The sequence below is a fragment of the Lactuca sativa genome, chromosome 7, assembly GCF_002870075.4.
Source record: "Lactuca sativa cultivar Salinas chromosome 7, Lsat_Salinas_v11, whole genome shotgun sequence".
NCBI classification, from domain to species: domain Eukaryota; kingdom Viridiplantae; phylum Streptophyta; class Magnoliopsida; order Asterales; family Asteraceae; genus Lactuca; species Lactuca sativa.
Window position 1 is genome coordinate 33,659,345 of NC_056629.2, and position 21,261 is coordinate 33,680,605.

The following is a 21,261-nucleotide window of genomic DNA, read 5'->3' on the forward strand; positions in this document are numbered from 1 at the left end:
TATAAATGTTTTTTTTATTATTTTTTTGATCTCCAAGATAAGTGGCTAGGATCGTGTCTTCATATCTTACAAAATTAGCTTGTTTTCAAATGAATATATATATATATATATATATATATATATATATATATATATATATATATATATATATATATATATATATATATATATATATATATATATATATATATATATATAAAATAGAAGAAAAATGTTGCACGTAATTTAAATGAGATTAGGAGTGTTAGTGTGTTTATTTGAAAGTATGTGTTCCAATATAAAGCCAACAAGGAAAATGTTTCTTAGTCGTTATGAAATTACAAAAATACCCACGTTGGATACCACTTGATTCCAAAGACATTGAGGTCATTCTCGTGTTTTCACATTCAAGATAATTTTGCCAAATTACTGGCCACCCAAGTCATTGGTTAGGTAGGACAAGCCAAAAGATTCAAACCTCTATAAAATGAAAACCATTTTCAAGAAACTATTCAAGATTCATTTAGTCACTACAATGGGTACCCGAAATTCCTCTGTCGCTCTTCTTCTTTTGTTTATCTCTGTATCGTTGTCAGTATCACTATCTGTATCAGTATCATCGACTCTTCCTTCCGAGTTCTCCATACTTGGTGATCAAGAAACCAATGTTTTATCAAGCGAAAAAATCACTGAATTGTTCAGAAAATGGAAGGAGATGCATGGAAAAACATATGCGCATGAAGAAGAAGAAGCACGAAGGCTTGGGAATTTCCGCAAGAGTTTGAAGTATATATTGGAGAAGAACTCGAAACGGAAATCAGAGACTGAACATATGGTGGGATTGAACAAGTTTGCTGATCTAAGTAACGAAGAGTTCAAAGAGATGTACTTTTCAAAAGTCAGGGGTCCTAGAAGCAATAAACTAAAGATGAGGGGTGCTAAAAGAAACACGACTTTAAGTTCGAAGTCTTGTGATGCACCCGCTTCTTTGGATTGGAGAGACAAGGGAATCGTTACACCAATCAAGGACCAAGGACAGTGCGGTAAACATTTAATTCCTTTTTCATTCATTTATATTTATTTTTATATTTCAGTGTTTAACTTCTTGATAATATATATTATTATTCGTAAAATAAAAGAACTCACAAAAATATCACGTTCATCACGGGTAGGTATAATATATTGGGAAAGTCCCGATGAAAAATTATAGATTTATCATTGAAAATATCATATTTTAAATAATTAATTATTATATCAAACTTTAAAATAGTCGGTGGTTGCGTATTTGTGTTAGTAGTTTGACTTTTACTCATTAAATATGTAAACATTCGCCTTTAAAAATAAAATAGATGCTCGTTTTGAATTTGTAAACCACATACTTAATAAAATCACATTTATTAAAAAAAAATAGTTATTGATTTTTAGCATCGGTCTGTGTTACTACCATTAAATAGTTCGATTATGTTTGTTCATGTCAATAAAAAAAGTTACACAACAAAATTATTATAAATATTTTATTGCATTAAATCTGGATATTTATAACGTGTATAGGAAGTTGTTGGGCATTCTCTGTAACCGGGTCCATTGAAGGTGTACATGCACTTGCAACCGGCGACCTGATTAGCCTGTCAGAGCAAGAGCTCGTTGACTGTGACACAAACGATTATGGTTGTAATGGTGGAAACATGGACACTGCATACAGATGGATTATTAAAAATGGTGGAATTGATTCTGAAGCCGATTATCCTTATACTAGTTCAAATGGTAGGGATGGTAAATGCGATAAAACAAAGGTACTTACAATCTTACATTATCCATTTTGTTAATTAAAAAACTTCAATATTAAATTTATTATTTAAGTCATATCAACTAACGTACAATTATTACAAATTTAATACGAAAATGATCAGTCGAAAAAATCAGTTGTAACAATCGAAAGCTATGTGGAAGTAGAATCAAAAAATGAAGACGCACTCCTTTGTGCTGTCGCCAAACAGCCTGTTACTATTGGTATTGATGGCTCAGCCTATGACTTCCAACTATATACCGGGGTAAGTACAAAATAGCTACCTTTTTATATATTTTTTTTCTGTCGTTTATTTTTACAAAAACGCCAAAAAAACGCTTTAGTTTGTATGTATTCAATTATCCATGACAACTTTTAATTAATCCTGAAAATTTAAATGCAAAAAAACGTGTCATGGAGAAAAAACGGCATGATATAGATATAAAGTCATGTAAATGCTCTTTTATTTAATTTCTTAATGGATTTAAAACGTAACAACAAATAAAGCTAGCTTTATTTAATTATTAGGGTATCTACGATGGCGAATGCTCAAGCAGTCCAAACAGCATAGACCATGCAGTGCTGGTGGTTGGATATGGTACGCAAGATGGTGAAGACTATTGGATCGTGAAGAACCAGTGGGGTACCTATTGGGGAATGGAAGGTTACATTTTAATGAAAAGGAACACCAATAATAAAAATGGTGTTTGTGGGATGTACCTTGAGCCACTTTACCCTACCTCCGGTGTCCTACCACCACCTAGTCCACCATCACCACCGGCACCACCATCTCCACCACCACCTCCACCATCACCATCACCTAGCAAGTGTGGTGACTTCTCATATTGTCCGGCAGACCAGACATGTTGTTGCATCTTCGAGATCTATAACTATTGTTTGATGTATGGGTGTTGTGGTTACACCAATGGTGTGTGTTGCAAGGGTTATTCCGCTTGTTGCCCTAGTGATTATCCGGTTTGTGACGTTAAAGATGGATATTGTTTTAAGGTACAACGAATTAACCACAAGTTGATCAATTACCTTATAGGCGCTAAGTTATAAGATACTAATTATTGTTCTTTTTATTTTAGAAATCGGGAGATACTGTTGGAGTGAAGGCAAAGAAGAAACAATTGGCCAAACACAAGATGCCATGGGAGAAGATTGAGGAGACACTCGTGGAAGAGTATCAATCACTCGTGTGGAAGAGGAACCCGTTTGCAGTTGCAGCTTAAGAACAGGAAAAAAGGGATGTTTTTATTAAATCCCTTATGTACTTTTAAGGGTTATATGTAATATTTCTTCATTAGAAACCTTAATTTGAACCTAAACCTAGTTAATTACATAAATGTATTTCTTGAAAACACATCGTAATTGTGGTATTTTGACGATTGCATGCGTGTGTGTCGTTGAATTACGCTATTGTTTAGATGTGTTTCTTGAAATAATTAAGTTGCGAACAGTGGTACTAATTAATCTCACTTGCGATTTACATGTACCAAATATGTAAGTTGATATGATTTGCACATTATTCTATATAGTAATGTTAAATTATATGTGGCATTCAATATTGATACCATGAATGAAATTGACATATAATGCATCATTGTTCATAGTCTTGTTGATTAGTCGGTGGAATTAAACATTTTTAGCACCAACTGGGCTGCAGAAATTTGGGCTAAAATCAAATTTTGAAATGATTTTAAATATGAACTGCTATATTTCTTTATTCTCATCGTGGGTCTCCAATGTGGTGCTGTTTGGCAGCTTTTAATCATAAAAAATGGTTCATAAAATGACATAGGTGCACAAAAGAATCTTTCTTATATTAACTGGAAAAAAAAAAAAAAACATACCATTTTTTTAGAACTGCTTGAGTTAAAACGGAACCGCCGGTTAGGAATATGTTTTAATATATATATATATATATATATATATATATATATATATATATATATATATATATATATATATATATATATATATATATATATATATATATATATATATATATATATATATATATATATATATATATATATATATATATATATATATATATATATATATATATATCTGAAACTGGTTTTTCTCTTTTTCCTACTATAACAAAACTGAACCGATTTTTAGCCGAAAACCTAGTTTTTTAACGCGATTTCACATAAAAAAAACTTTATAAACAAAATGGATCTAGAGAAAATCAGTTTTTAAAAAAACCGAAACGGATATATTTGTACTTCTACACGTTTAGGATGGATTTGGGCCGCCAAATGGCCTACAAATTGGGTTAAAATAAAACACATAGTAGGCTCCTTAAAATTTTGCACCTGGACAAATGTTTGCTATTATTCATGAGGTCCATGAGTTGCATCAAACGTTTTCCAAATTAGTGTCTACCGTTTAAGCTTAATCGGATCATAATTGTCATTTAATTCAACCACCACCCACTAGGAGTCCAGAACAATTCACTATTTGGATAAAACCAAATTGTTTAATTAGACAAACTGGATTGTACTATTTGGTTTGGACATTCGAATTTTTTAATTGCTTTTCAATAAAACCGAATTACTATTTTGGAGTTTGGATTGATTTTGGTTTATAAAATATGAACCGAATAATCCAAAAAACTGAATAATAATTTATTATTTATTTATTTCTAATATAACTATAACTGTTTGTTAATTTTATAATTTATTTTTTCAAATAAGTTCGAAAAGTTTCATCTAGTACAAAGTATTAATATGTATTTTCTCTCAAAAGCTTTTTAACTATTAAATATTAAACTATAATATACATTCTTAATAGCTATTGTTCATGAGGTCCATGAGTTGCATCAAACGTTTTCCAAATTAGTGTCTACCATTTAAGCTTAAGCTTAATTGGATCATATTTTTCATTTAATTCAACCACCACCACTAGAAGTCTAGGACAATTCACTATTTGGATAAAACCAAATTTTTTAATTAAACAAATTGGATTGGACTATTTGATTTGGATATTCGAATTTTTTAGTTGGTTTTCAACAAAACCGAATTGCTATTTTGGAGTTTGGATTGATTTTGGTTTATAAAATATGAACCGAATAGTCCAAAAAAATCGAATAATAATTTATTATTTATTTATTTCTAATATAACTATAACTGTTTATTAATTTTATAATTTATTTTTTCAAATAAGTTCAAAAAGTTTCATCTAATAAAAAGCATTAATATGTATTTTCTCTCAAAAGTTTTTTAACTATTAAATATTAAACTATAATATACATTCTTAATAGTTGTTTATAAATTTTAAATCACAACTAAATAATACTTTTTTGCTTCTTTTGTAACAATTGGATAATATTATAATTATGTCATTTGAAAATGTTTTGGTTTTTCGAAAACCGAATTATAAAAACGATCCAACCGAATTCTTATTGAATTGGATCAGATCGGATTTGAATTTAGTTTGGACTATTCATATCTATATTTTACAACCAAAATCAATTTGGATTTACTTAATTGGATCTGATCGAACTCATCCATCCAAACGAACACCCCTAACCACCACGAGTAGACACGTAGTTCTGACTGGATATAAAAAAAAATGTTTTATGATTTGTTTTTATGCTTTATCATGCTTATTTTGACTTCAATCGTGGATAATCGTGGATACAATACCTATGTGACTCCTATTAATGTTCGGAAATACAAATGTCGGCTTAGGTTGTGTTTAGCGCTGTAGCTAGCTGATAAGCTAGTTTATTTTTCGAGTTTTTTTAGGTTGTTGGGTTTGACAAGCCAAAAAATAGCTTATAACCTAGCCTTTTGAATAACTAATTAGACTAGATTTTTAGGAGTTTTTAATTTTTTTTTCCAAATATACCTCTTAAGTAATTATAGAAATAAATACTCTTAAATGTCATTTTATATAATTTTATATATTTCAGCTAGCTTTTCAACTGGTCTTACAAAACGTTATTTTTTATCAGTTAGATTTCCAGCTATCATCTACCTTTATACTCATACTTTCATACTAACAACCATATATTATATTTTTATTATATTTGTATTTTATCATTTAGGAAATTTAAACTTTTATAATATAAATAAATTCTCTTAGATCAATTATCATTTCAAAAAGGGTGCTGATAAATCCACAAATGTTTTGATGTTTCCACGGAAAATATTATAGATTGACAATTATACCATATAAGAGAGAATCATAATCTTTGTTTTGAAAAATACATAGGGTTTCCAAATTTATATATCGGCAATTATACCAAACTCATTTTATTTGATGAATACATATCCGTTCCTATTGTCATTTCTTGATCGTGTTTCCTTGCTGCTTTTTATAATCTCTAAGTCGTGAACGTCTGTTGCTGCTATTTTACTTAAAAATCTAGCCATGAACCCAACTCTTAAAATAAGTTTTTCTTTGTATGTTGATGAAACATACATCTGTTTTACGTGAAATCTAGTAATGGTATAGATGAATGCATGGTGCTTTAATTTTACTCGTTTAAATTGTAAGAAATTTGTAGCTTATATATTTTAGTCCAAATCATTTAACATGTTTACATATACATATAACATACTTTACAAAATTTAGTTTTTAAATTGTTTAACTTGTAAATTTTTAAATTAAAAAATCATTCTTATGTGTATACATTTACATCGTTTAACATGTTTTCACTTTACATATACATAGTTTATGATTGCATGTTTAAGAACACATGAGTTTAAATTTTATGATTCCATGTCTCCGTAACATACCATCTGGGCTAACAATTTTATGGGCAAAACGTTTGTAGTATATGCTCTACCATGATGGGCTCGTAAAACCCGTTCTAGGCGGTGCTGGTACTGGTAAACCCGATCCCGATCCGGTCCCAATACCAATCCTTATTTCAAATTTATGGGTTCGGTTTTGGTTCAACATTGTGATCAAAAAATGGTACAAATCAGTTCAGTACGGTCAACACATAGATACATCGTCCTAACAACGATCACAATAAGGATGAATCTATACAGTTTTCTTTCTACTAGTGAAAACCCATAACTGGGAGACGACTTTAAACTAGGGTATATGGAAGTATTAAGGTGTCTCTTCTTTCTACAATGAAGAGACCAGAGACCACTTTCCATTTGAATCTTGCAACACCGACTGAGGAAAAAACGACGGCTGAAGATTGAAGCGTCGAAGAAGGAGAACATCATGTAATTTGGAAACAAATCCATGTAATATTTATGGACATCTAGTGCAATATCTTTTTATTTAAATGAGGGACATTATTGTCATTAGATTAAATTTTCAGTGGATGGATTAAAAGAAACCATGGAAAAATCAACTCCCTTTCAAATTTATATTCCCTCCGTCTTAAAATTATAGTCCATCTTTCATTTTTTGTTTCTCCAAAATAATAATCCACTTCTAAAAATAAATTATAATTTTACCAAAATATTCTCTCATTATTACTTAACCAACTAATTAAACATTTAATAGAACATTAATTGCAAAGTAATGACAAAACTTTCATTTTATTATATAAAGTTAATAGTAATTAATGTATAATCTGTAAATTTTTTGTCTGTGTACAATAATTTTGGGATGGGAGAGTATAAATAAGAATTTAACACCTTAAGGCTAAAATTTCTAACCAAAAGTTACGGGTGTTACATCGTCACTACCTATCGACAAACCAAACACCATCATCATCATCTCTCTCTCTCTCTCACCGACCGACAATATTAGGTGACAAAAGGAGGAATATGATCTACAACGACGAGAAAGATGCCACAATAATACCCACCTTGGATTTGTATTGATCAAGTGCATTTTAATTGAGAAGAGAACATAGATTCGTCATAAGGAGTTTACATCTTTTATTTTTGGAGACCTCACAATGAAATTTGGGATCAATGATCATTGATATTGGGGGAATACAATACTATTGGCTCTCTTTCCTCTACTTCGTTCGGCGGCAATGGTGCAGCTTCCCACCAACAAGTCAAACACAAAATCTCAAAGTAGTTATAAGTGGGCTTTCTCTAACACCCAACAGGACATAGCTAGGTTAACACCAAACTTACTTTAGCTCTCTTATTTTGGTCAATCTATGCATAGGTGACATTGTATTTACATTTCCAAAAGAAAAGACAGGAAAATATTTACAGTAAAATAAACCTTTCTTCCATATTTTATAATCTCTCAACATGGAGTTTGGTATGAAAAGACATGAAAATATTTATAATTAATAAATCTTTCTTCCATGGTTTTATAATCTCTCCACATGAAGTTTGGTTTGGGTTTATTTTTGAACGTCTGTTTCAAAAAATAGAGATTGTATTGCTAGTTATTGTACAACCCATCAAAATTTATTTGATCAACGACTTTGTGTGGAACAGAAACAAAGAGAGATCTCATACATTACAACCTTTTTTACATTTTTACATCACCAATGAGAATGTAACTTTCCAAAAATATAAACCAAATTTTTTTAATTAACTAAAAAACTTATATCATCATAACTATAGAAAATCCAAATGTATCATCTCGATCATAAAGCATCAGAGTAATCATAAGAATGCGGAAAAAAAATAGTGTGTGCATTGTAATCACCCCGAGCTATTCCCCTTTGCACCAGAAGTACTTGAAACATAAACTGAAAACCATAAGCATGAAGCTTACTGAGTTTCCCCAAATACTACATACCACACATATCAAACATATAATGGCCCCCACCCGATGAGTGTAACGGGTTCCGCCCTACTTGCATAACGGGCCCCGCCCACTGAGTATAACAGGCCTCGCCCAAACTCGCATAATAGGCCCCGCCAACTGAGTATAACGGGCCTCACCCTAACTCGCATAACGGCCCCCGCCCACTGAGTATAACGTATTTCACCCTAACTCGCATAACGGGCCCCGCCTAGCATACAAACATACAAGTATAACGAGTAATGACATACAAAATAACCATTGGGCCCCGCGCACTAAGCATATAAGCACATACACATGCGAGAGTCACACAGACATCTAGCACCCTAACATAATAAACCATGGGCCGACATTGGTGACTTCGACCCGCTAAACATGGTGGGGAAAACTCACCTCAAACGGCTGAATCAATCGGACAAATCTCTGCCTGCTAGTCCGACAAATCCCTGCGCTATCAATACCAATAACATCCAATTATTAATTAGATCCCAATCCATAACCACCAGTCTAATCTATTGGGCCAATAACCAGGGCAAAAGACCATTCTACCCTTTATCTAACTTGGCCCAAGGCCCAAGCCCAATTCAACTACTATGAAGGCTCAAATTTTACTTGGCAACCCAAGACCCAATTGTGGCCCAATCTTCCAAATTGGGCCTAAACCCATCATGGGCCTAAAATCCAAGTAAGCCTAATATGCTAGCCCAAAGTCCAACACAAAAGTCTGATGATCCAATAAGGCCCAAACAATGGAAGCCCAAACATTGTCCCAATACCGAAAACGTCAAGTCTAAGGCCCATCTGCTGAGTACGAGGAGTGTACTCCATCTGGGGCTAGTACGCTCAATGTACCAGCTGGGTACGCCCTGCGTACTCCCCAGTGTGCCAATTCACTCCATTAAGCACTTAACCCGCTAAGTCCTTCATCCAAACTCTCAAATCTTGTCCCTAAAGATGACCTATCACATAAAGTTGGAAACTTTATGTGCATGCATGACTTAATGGGGTTTAAAAGCTCAAAAAGAGCTTAACAAATGTCTTAACACATGCATGGGTCAAGATACACCATAAAGCTTGCATTTTCATGCATAAAGGACCCTTAAAACGTCTAGATCTAAGGGCTAAGCTTCTGAAACAACCTTTACTCACAAGGACCAACCAAAAGAGACCAAAATGAGCCATAAACACACACAAACTAGATCTACACAAGGACTTGTCAAGCTAAGGACTTTATACCTCAAATGGCTCGAAATGAAGATCCTAATTCTGGATCTCTAAGCTCCACTCTAAGGAATGAGTCTTCAATCTCCTTCCATCACTTCAAAATGCACAAAAACACACCAAAAATTCTTCACAAGAGCTCAAAAGCACCAAACAAAGGCTAAGGGCGAGATTAGGGTTTTGAAGATATGGAGGTTGGTCTAAAATGGCCAAGAGATGAGTTAAGAGGCTTAAATAGGGCACAAACCCTTAAAATTAGGGTTTTTCCTAGACCTGCATATGCCATGCGTACTCTACGTACGCCTAACATACGTGGACGGAATCCGTAATCATCAGGAGGCTAGTACGCTAAGCGTACTCATAAAGTATGCCACATGTACTTGTTGGAATAGTGTCTAAGGCTGCAACTATATTAGGCAAGTATTTGACCCGGTTGTGCATGGTCCTTTTGGGTTGCCTTCACCATAGCAACTTGATAGGATGATTTATTAAGAGAGAGTAAATATTATTAGTATATTATGAGAATAATATAAAGAATAATATATTGTTATTTGATTAATATAAGTCATAGAATTAATTGGAATTAATTTGGTGACTTAAAGAGATTAATTAAATAAGAGGGTATAAACTGTCAATTGTTTGATAGTTAAACTTTAGACTGTAAATCCATATAGATATGTATTGGACGGATTCTAGAAGCTATGGATTGCTTCAAATCGTCCAAGGGGTTATCTAAGGAATGGATTTGGATAGCCTTAAGAGAAGATTATCCAATTAGGGTTTAGGTTGTAACCCTTAAGGAGTCTACAAGTATAAATAGACCCTATGGCATAAGGAAATCGGAACTTCATCTAAAGTAAGAGAACCCTGGCCGATTTCCTCCCCTCTCCTCTCTCCCAAATCATCCTCCTTGCTATTTGGTGTTTGTAAGCCATTAGAGGAGTGACAATTGTGACTCTAGAAGCTCCAAGACAACAAGATCAACAAGGAATTCAAAGGTATGATTCTAGATCTGTTTCAATATTGTTATTATACCTAAATAGTCATTAGAAGTCTTGGATTCAAAGCATGTTTAATTAGAAAGCCTAGATCTAAGCATTAGGGTTTTGCATGCGCACATAGGAAAGTTCTTATGGCTAAAACCCATCAGTGGTATCAGAGCCTAGCTTGGTTTTCATTAAATTGTTGCTTAATTGTCTGAAACTAAACTGCAAAATTCGATTTTTGTGTTTCTGAATCATGGACTCGATGAGTTGGCCTGACTCGGCGAGTCACTTGGTGCACTCGGCGAGTCCAAGCGTCAGGAATGGCCAGATTCGGGATTTCTTCATGATTATCTTATGGAAACTTACCTTAATCATATTAGATCAACCCTAATCCGATTTTTTTTGATATATATATATATATATATATATATATATATATATATATATATATATATATATATATATATATGACTATTATCTTGATCTAATTAAAGATATTTATCAACTAATACAATATTTAATTTCCTTATATGATAATTAATTATTTTGATTATTTTGGTAATTATCTTGAAAGAAATCTTGAATAAATCAAATATAGATAATTAGGAAATTAATTGTTAATTAAAATTATTTGTTATTTGATCCTCCATGTTTTAAATGTTTAAAACTTGTCCTCAAGTTTTGAAATTTATATTTTGTGATTAAAAGTTTTAATTTGGACAATTTAAATTTCAAACCCTAGATTTTAAAAGGTTTAAAATACAACCCTATACTAATATGATATTACAAGATTAATATATATATATATATATATATATATATATATATATATATATATATAACTAAAATGCTAGTCTTACCGTTAGTAGGCCTCATTCACGAAGCCGATCTATAAGGTGGGTATAAGGTTGCGGCCTATAAAATGGCGCTTAATGGGTGTACACTCACACCCACCACTTGCTTGATCGATGGAGGGTCGTTAGCCGAACGGGTAGGATAGGGCAACCTCATCCTCTCATTAAAAGTATAATAGGAAATACAAAGTAACTACACATATTTTAAAATTTCCCAATCTTAGTTACTTTAGGAAAAGTGAATTGATGCAATCCCATGAAATTACACTTTGCACCCTTGCTAAGAAGTTAGTGGAGCGTGTGTGGTTTACCGGCACACTAATGGGTTCTAAGCAAAGGTGGAAAAGGGTGATTCATTGTTTATCATAGTTCGATGGAGCGTGTGTGGTTTACCGGCACATCGAATAGGTGATCGTTACAATGAAGGCACCATGTGAATTTGCATGGTAATTCACACCCGCTTTATGATCCTCGGTATCCCAGTCACAAACTAGAGGGGCATATCGAGATTTAAACATGCCATTGAATAGTTTCAATGAATCTCATCCGATCCTAGGAATTCTCAATACATTTAGGACTAATAGTTAGGTTTTATGGTGGAGAATTAGTGAATCGTCATTCACTTACCTTCAATTTATTTGCATGTTAGATTACGGCATCCCTTTTCTAATATGTAAATGTTGTTGTTGGATCCTAGCCCTAATTTTTCTTATTGGGTGATAATTAGGGATTCATATTCTAATCTATCTTTGTCCTTTCTATTTGTAGATGTCGAACGCAAACAATGCTGCTGCTAGTTCTTTCACGTTAATGAGCCTTTGCCAAAAGGTCACCTTCGATGGAACGAACTTTAGCGAATGGATAAGATACATTCGCACCATTGCTCGCTATAAGGATAAGGAGTATGTCCTCGATGAGAAGCTCGAGAAAATCAACCCTGAAATTGCTACTCCGGCTGAAATTACCGCTTTTGAAACTCATGAGCGAGATGCAACGAAGGTACATTGCATCATGATAGCCACCATGAACTCCGAATTCCAAAAGTCCTACGAGGACATGTACCCGTACGAGATGCATCAAGACTTATTGGAGATACCACCAAAACGCGAGACAAGAGCGGTATGAGATTTTCACTAACATGATTTCCGCTAAGATGGGTCATGGAGAGTCTCTTACCGTGCACCTGCAAAAGATGCAAAGGTATGTCGACCGCCTTCGCAAGTTAAATGTTGACTTTGGGGAAGACTTGGCGATCGACATGGTGCTTCACTCTTTGCCTCCGATGTACAATCAATTTAGGATGAACTACCACATGAACAAAGAGGAGGTCACCCTAAGCAAACTCCAAGGTATGTTGAGGGTTGCTGAGAGCAACTTCAAAGACAAGTCTGTTGCACCAACTCCCAATCCACCCGCAGCTCCTGTCTTGGCTATTGGTCAAGGAAAGGGAAGGAAGAGGAAGGCTTCGTCCAAGAACCATCGCAAGGTTAAAGCCCGAGATGGTGCCTCTTCTAGTGGGACCAAAGTTGATCTCGCTAAGCCCTGCCCTAACCCGAAGGAGGCAGAGTGCCACCACTGCCACAAGATAGGACATTGGAAGAGAAGCTGCCCAGAGTACCTGCAAGCCATCAAGGAAGGAAAGATCAAGCCGTCTTTCGCATGTATATATACAATTAAATCTAACGATTCTAATCATGTTATTTCTTGGGTTCTTAATACCGGTTGTGGTTACCACATTTGTTCTAATGTGCAGGGACTAAGAAGAAGTAGGGATGTGGAGCAAGGAAGAATCAATCTAATCATGGGGAACAGAAGATCGTTGCCTGTGATCAAGATTGGAGTGTATTCTTTAGTGCTTAGGAATAATTTATGTTTAGATTTGAACAATTGTTGCTATTCGCCAGAAATGGCTAGAAACATCATTTCATTTCATGGTTTATATAGACAAGGTTTTAGATTTTCTTTTAATAATGAGAGTGGTTCTATTTTGGCTTATCTAAATGGTGTCTTTTACTTTGAAGCTATACCATGTAATGGAATTTATGAAACTGTTATGATTTTTGATAACTTAGGAAATGATGTTTTGAATATAGATTCTTCCACTAGTATGGATAAAGCATCCTTGTGGCATTGTCGTCTTGGACATGTCAACAAGAAACGCATAGCCCGACTCAAAAAGGATGGAGTGTTGGAGTCATTCGACCTTAGGAAAGATGACACATGCAAGTCTTGTTTACTTGGAAAGATGACTAAATCACCCTTCACAAGTACGTGTGAAAGGGGTGAGGGCCTATTGGACCTAATACATACCGATGTATGTGGACCATTTAGATCAACCACGAAGGATGGGAACCGCTTCTACGTGACTTTTACCAATGATTATAGTAGATATGGGTATATCTATTTAATCAAGCAAAAGCCAGAAACCTTTGAAAAGTTCAAAGAGTTCAAGAATGAAGTGGAGAATCAATTGGGCAGGAAAATCAAGATGCTTCGATCTGATCGAGGAGGAGAGTACCTAAGTCTTGAATTCCACGATTATCTCAAGGAGTGTGGAATAGTTTCGCAATTGACGCCTCCTAGGACACCGCAGTTGAATGGTGTGGCAGAAAGGCGTAATCGAACCTTATTGGATATGGTTCACTCTATGATGAGTCGTGCTTCACTACCTATCTCTTTTTGGGGGTATGCCTTAGAGACTGCCGCCCATATCCTTAACCGAGTCCCTACTAAGAAGGTTGCCAAAACACCCCATGAGATGTGGACAGGGAAAGCTCCCTCGTTGGCACATATCAAGGTTTGGGGTTGCGAGGCTGTCGTAAGACGAGATACTCATGACAAGCTCGAACCTCGAAGTGAGCAATGTATTTTCATCGGCTACCCGCAGACATCCTTTGGATATCTCTTCTATAGACCGAAGGACAATGTTGTCTTTGTTGCGAGGAGAGGAGTTTTCCGAGAGCGAGAACTCATAGGCCAAGGAGACAGTGGGAGGCAAATCGAGCTTGAAGAGATTCAAGAGTTGATAGATAAAGGAACCTCTACCGCTGGCACTCAACCCGAGGAGGAAACTCCGGTTGAACCGATTGACGAATCCTTACCTCTTAGATGTTCCGATAGAGTTAGAGTTCTACCCCAGTTTTATGGTTTTCATATTACTACCGAAGGGGACACGTATATTAGTGATGGTACACTAATAAATCTTGATGAACCTAATAGCTATAAGGAAGCCATGGCAGGCCCGGAGTCTGCAAAATGGAAAGAGGTAATGGATAGCGAGATCCAATCCATGTATGATAACCAAGTTTGGAATTTGGTTGATTATGTGCCCGGACGTAAGACCGTTGGGTGCAAATGGATCTTCAAGAAGAAGACCGACGTGGATGGAAACGTACACACATATAAAGCGCGATTGGTTGCGAAGAGCTTTACTCAAACTCCCAGAGTTGACTATGATGAGACCTTCTCACCAGTTGCGAAGATAAAATCTATTAGAGTGATGCTAGCGATTGTCGCATTTCATGATTATGAGATTTGGCAAATGGATGTCAAGACCGCTTTCTTTAACAGAAAGTTGGCTGAGGATGTTTACATGGCTCAGCCAGAGGGGTTTGTGGATCCGAAGCATCCGAATAGAGTGTGTAAGCTTGAGAAGTCCATTTATGGACTTAAGCAAGCGTCTCGCAGATGGAATCTTTGCTTCGATGAGAAAGTCAAAGAGTTTGGATTTGTACGAAGCGAAGATGAGTCTTGTGTATATGTCAAAGCTAGTGGGAGTATAGTAAGCTTCCTCGTTCTATATGTCGATGACATATTACTCATAGGAAACGACATCCCGACTCTACAGGAGGTTAAGTCCTGGCTCGGGAAGTGATTCGCTATGAAGGACCTCGGAGAGGCTTCTTACATTTTGGGAATAAGGATAGTAAGAGAAAGAAGTAAGAGACTAATTGGACTTAGTCAGAACACTTACTTGGAGAAGGTACTAAAACGTTTTAGTATGGAAAACTCAAAGAAGGGAGAATTACCGATACAAAGTAATGCCAAGTTGAGTAAGACTCAAAGTCCGAGTACCGAAGTTGAGATAGCAGAAATGAGCCGAGTTCCATACGCTTCCGCAGTTGGCTCAATCATGTATGCTATGACTTGTACTCGCCCTGATGTAGCCTTCGCTTTGAGCATGGTTAGCAGATATCAAGGGAATCCTGGCAGAGCACATTGGATTGTGGTGAAGAATATCCTTAAGTACCTTCGGAGGACAAAGGAATGGTTCTTAGTCCTCGGAGGGAGTGATGACTTGAAGGTGCGAGGGTATAGTGACGCCAGTTTTCAGACCGACAGGGACAACTACCGTTCGCAGTCGGGCTGGGTATTTACCCTAAATGGAGGAGCAGTGACATGGAAAAGTTCCAAGCAGGAAACCATAGCTGATTCAACGTGCGAATTAGAGTACATTGCAGCGAGCGAAGCGTCGAAGGAGGCAATATAGCTGAAGAACTTTATCGGTGATCTTGGAGTTGTACCTGCCATAAAGGAGCCCATGGAGATTTTCTGTGATAACGAAGGAGCGATTGCCTTGACCAAGGAACCGAGGGATCATGGTAGATCACGACATATCGACAGAAAATATCACTTCATTAGACATCGTGTAAAAGAAGGACAACTCGTAGTGAAGTGGATATCATCAGAAGATAACCCAGCAGATCCGCTTACGAAGGGACTGAGTAGGGTTAAGCACTTGCAGCATGCTAGGAGTATTGGGCTGAAGGGTGATATTAGCATAGATTAGATAGTATTAGAAACGTGTAGTAGATAAATGTAATTAACATTTGATGATTAAATAAAGGAGTTTTATTTATGAGTAATTTACTATCTTATGTTAATTGTTTAGCTATTGTTTCACTTTGCATGTTTTGACTTCCAGAATAATTGAGTTTATTAGGAATAATCGAATTGTTCAAATTGTCCACAATCGTTCATATGTTGGAAGTAGATATGAATGAAGATTGTCATGAATCGATGCGTAGATTGTCTAAATGGTATTAGACATTGCAAAGGGTTGCTGCGACATTCATGAGTGCTTATGAACTGGTTTTGAGCATTGGAACAAACCCGCGCTTGCTGGAATCACCTTATGGAATATGATATAAAAGGGTGATCGCGAGACGATAATATCGTATAGTCATAAAACCTAGATATATGGTTTATTATTTGCTAATTGATTGTACATTGATAATGCGAAAACGTATTGGTAACTCAATGTTATAAAACGCATTGTTGTGTATAGTTGATTATTGAATAAGTAAATGCATATAAGTCGAAGTTTATCTGTAACTTTTATCTAAGAAGGTAAAAGCGATATCTCGGCCGCTCGATGATTTGATTTGACTTATGTGTCGGGCCCGGTCAGAACTGAATTGATGTGTTCGATTAAGTTCTATGTCGAATAAATCAGAGATCGAGAAACCTAAATGCTTGACTAACCATTCCATAGGATTGTCAGCATGATATCTAATAGAGGACTGCATGATCTCTTATCTAAAGGACAAGATTGATTAGATCAGAGTTTGACAGCGTCTTTGAGAGCTACGATTGCAAACCGAATTGTACTTGTGCATATTGTTACTAGACTTATCCAAGTGGGAGACTGTTGGAATAGTGTCTAAGGCTGCAACTATATTAGGCAAGTATTTGACCCGGTTGTGCATGGTCCTTTTGGGTTGCCTTCACCATAGCAACTTGATAGGATGATTTATTAAGAGAGAGTAAATATTATTAGTATATTATGAGAATAATATAAAGATAATATATTGTTATTTGATTAATATAAGTCATATAATTAATTGGAATTAATTTGGTGACTTAAAGAGATTAATTAAATAAGAGGGTATAAACTGTCAATTGTTTGATAGTTAAACTTTAGACTGTAAATCCATATAGATATGTATTGGACGGATTCTAGAAGCTATGGATTGCTTCAAATCGTCCAAGGGGTTATCTAAGGAATGGATTTGGATAGCCTTAAGAGAAGATTATCCAATTAGGGTTTAGGTTGTAACCCTTAAGGAGTCTACAAGTATAAATAGACCCTATGTCATAAGGAAATCGGAACTTCATCTAAAGTAAGAGAACCCTGGCCGATTTCCTCCCCTCTCCTCTCTCCCAAATCATCCTCCTTGCTATTTGGTGTTTGTAAGCCATTAGAGGAGTGACAATTGTGACTCTAGAAGCTCCAAGACAACAAGATCAACAAGGAATTCAAAGGTATGATTCTAGATCTGTTTCAATATTGTTATTATACCTAAATAGTCATTAGAAGTCTTGGATTCAAAGCATGTTTAATTAGAAAGCCTAGATCCAAGCATTAGGGTTTTGCATGCGCACATAGGAAAGTTCTTATGGCTAAAACCCATCAGTACTCGCAAAGGACCAAATTGAAAATAATTTAACATTATGGACTAAAACAGGAACTTACGCAAACTTGGATGTTACAATTCTTCCCCACTTAAATCAGACTTCGTCCTCGAAGTCCGCTGCTCCGAATAACTCTGGGTAGTGCTCCCTCATCTCATCTTCTAGCTTCCACGTCCATTCCGAACCCCTGCGATGTAGCCACTAGACTTTCACCAACTCAAAAACCTTGTTCCTCAAGGTTTTAGTCTTTCGGTCAGGAATCGTCATCGGCCTCTCAATTTAATTCAGACGATTATCCACTTGAATGTCCTCCAATGAAACCAATATGGAATCATCCACTAAACACTTCCACAACTGAGAGACATGGAACATGCTATGGATCTGACTGAGCTCATCTGGAAGGTCCAAGCGATATGCAATCCGGCCCACCCGGGCCAAAACCCTGAAAGGACCGATGTACCTTGGGCCCAACTTGCCCCTCTTTCTAAACTGGATGACACCTTTACAAGGTGACACTTTTAGGAGAACCATACCCCCACTTGGAACTGTAGATCTGAACAGCGTAACTCTTATGCCGACTTTGAGCTGTCTAGAGTCTACTCCAAACCTGTTGGATCAAGTCGCTAGTATTGAGTACCACATCGGTACTCCCATGACTCGCTGACCGACCTCACCCCAAAAAATAGGGGTCATACATTTCCTCCCATAAAGCATCTCAAAAGGAGGTCGATAGATGTTGGCGTAATAGCTATTGTTATACGAAAATTCCGCTAACGGAAGATACATATCCCAACTCCCACCGAAGTCCAAAACACACGCCTGAAGCATATCCTCCAAGGTCTAAATGGTTCGCTCGCTCTGACTGTCAGTCTGTGGATGGAATGACGTGATGAAATGGAGACAAGTACCCAACTTGTCATTGAACCTCTTCCAAAACCTGGAGGTAAACCGGACATCCTTGTCTGAAACCACTGAAACCGGTGCCCCATATCGTGCTACAACCTCCCTGATGTATACCTCAACCAATTTCTCTGTAGAAAAAACTATCCTGAATCGGATAAAATATGCGCTCTTGGTCAACCAATCCATGATGACTCAAATCAAATCCACTCCATGTAGTCTGAGGCAGCTTTATGATGAAATCCACGGTAATCTCCTCCCATTTCCAAACGGGAATCTCCAATGGCTGCATCTTGCCGTGAGGTCGCTGATGCTCAGCCTTGACTTTCCTACAATTCAAACACATCTCCACATACCAAGCCACATCCCGCTTCATGTAGGGCCACCAATAATCAGGACGAAGATCTCTATACATCTTCATCACCCCAGGATGAATGGAGAACCTCGACTTGTATGCCTCCTCCATCAGAATCTGACGCACACCGCCCCAATACGGAACCCATACCCTCCAATGAAGAGTCAACAACCCATGGCTATCATAATCAAAGGAAGCCACCTGAACCACAATGCACTCAAGCTTTTGGTGCTCTTCCTTCATACCCTCAATCTAAGCTTCGTGAATCCGATCCAATAACGGAGTAAGCACGGTCATCCTCAAACAAATATACCTGACCAGAGTCGCGACTGCCTTGCAGCTGAGAGTAGCGACCACCACATTGTCCTTCCTTGGATGGTAAAGGATTTCACAATCATAATTCTTCACCACATCCAACAACCGGCGCTGTCTCATATTCAGATTTGGCTGATCCATCAGATACCTTAGACTCTTGTGATCCGGGTAAATGGTACAGCGGATCCCATATAGGTAATGTCACAAAATATTAAGGGTGAATACCACAACCCCCAACTCTAAATAATGTTTCGGATAGTTCGCCTGATGAGGCTTCAGCTGCCTCGAGTCATAAGCGATCACGCGACCCCTTTACAGTAAAACTGCCCCAAACCCGTGATAGAAGCATCACAATAAACCAAAAAGTCCTCAACACCCTCCGACAGGGTCAAAATCGGCGCCTTTCATAGTCTCCACCTCAGGGTTTCAAAAGCTTCATGCTGCTCAGGCCCCAAGGGAAATGTGATAGTAATTTCATCAACCGAGTCAACAGAACTCCTATCTTGGAGAAATCAGGGATGAATCTCTGATGGTAACCTGCTAAACCAAGGAAACTCTGAATCTCAGATGGAGACCTCACAACCTCCTACCTCATCACTAACTTGAACTTGGCCAGAGCATCCAGAATATCGTTCTAGTTGACAAGGTGCCCCATAAATTGCACCTCGCGCAACCAAACTCACACTTAGAGAACTTCGCAAAAAGCCTCTCCCTCCTCAAACTCTCCAGCACCTCCCTCAAGTTCTCCTTGTGCTGCTCATGGGTCTTGGAATAGACCAGGATATCATCAATGAACACAATCACAGACCGATCTAAAATCGGTCTCTATACATGGTTCATGAGGTCCATGAATGCAGCTAGATCATTGATGAGCCTGAAGAGCATCACCACGAACTCGTAATGACCATAGCAAGTTCGGAAGGCTGTCTTCTGTACATCCTTATCTCGAACCCCCATCTAATGATAACCCAAATGCAAATTAATCTTGGAAAACCAAGATTCACCCTGAAGCTGGTCGAACAGATCATCAATCCTCAGGACTGGATAACGATTCTTCACCGTTAGCTTATTCAGCTCCCGGTAATCAATGCACATACGATGAGACCCATCCTTCTTCTTTTAAAAACAAGTTTGGTGCTCCCAAGGAGAACTTATCGGTCAAATGAATCCCTTGTCTAATAGCTCCTGCAGCTATGTAGATAATTCTTGTATCTCGGGAGGAGCCAACTGATACAATGCTTTGGCTATCGGAGTCGCGCCTGGAACCAGATCATTCTCGAACTCAACCTGCCTCTCCAGAGGCACCGGAGACAAATCCTTCGGAATCACATCCGGATACTCCCATACAATCAACACATCATACACATTCGCCTTACCCTTATCCCGAGTATCCATAACATAGGCGACGAATCTTGAACAACCCTGATGAATATAACATCTGGCCCTCACTGCTTAACACAAAATTGGCACACGCTGAGCTCTCTCTCCCTGAACCACTAACTCTCCCCCACTTGGGACTTGAATCGGGACTAACTGATGCTCACAATCGATCACCACCCTATTGGGGCTCAACCAGTCCATACCCACGATAACGTTGTTCCCACATAGAGGAATAGGAACCAAATCAATAATATATTGCCCGCTGAACATCCAAAGAATACAACCCCAATGAACCCTCGCTACCTAAACAGATCGATCATCTGTAATCTCGACATCTAAAGGATAATCCAACTCCCCCGGAGCTCCATC

At 37.0% G+C, this 21,261-nt stretch overlaps 1 protein-coding gene across 1 annotated transcript; it reads left to right on the top strand.

The window, feature by feature from the left end:
- Positions 1-482: 482 nt before the first annotated feature.
- On the top strand, positions 483-3,333 carry LOC111892058 (low-temperature-induced cysteine proteinase). Its single transcript, XM_023888121.3, has 5 exons — positions 483-1,022; positions 1,531-1,772; positions 1,890-2,030; positions 2,294-2,773; positions 2,857-3,333. Exons 1-5 carry the CDS (start codon positions 515-517, stop codon positions 2,998-3,000), a joined length of 1,515 nt encoding a protein of 504 aa, XP_023743889.1. The 5' UTR covers positions 483-514; the 3' UTR covers positions 3,001-3,333.
- The last annotated feature ends 17,928 nt before the right edge of the window (positions 3,334-21,261 follow it).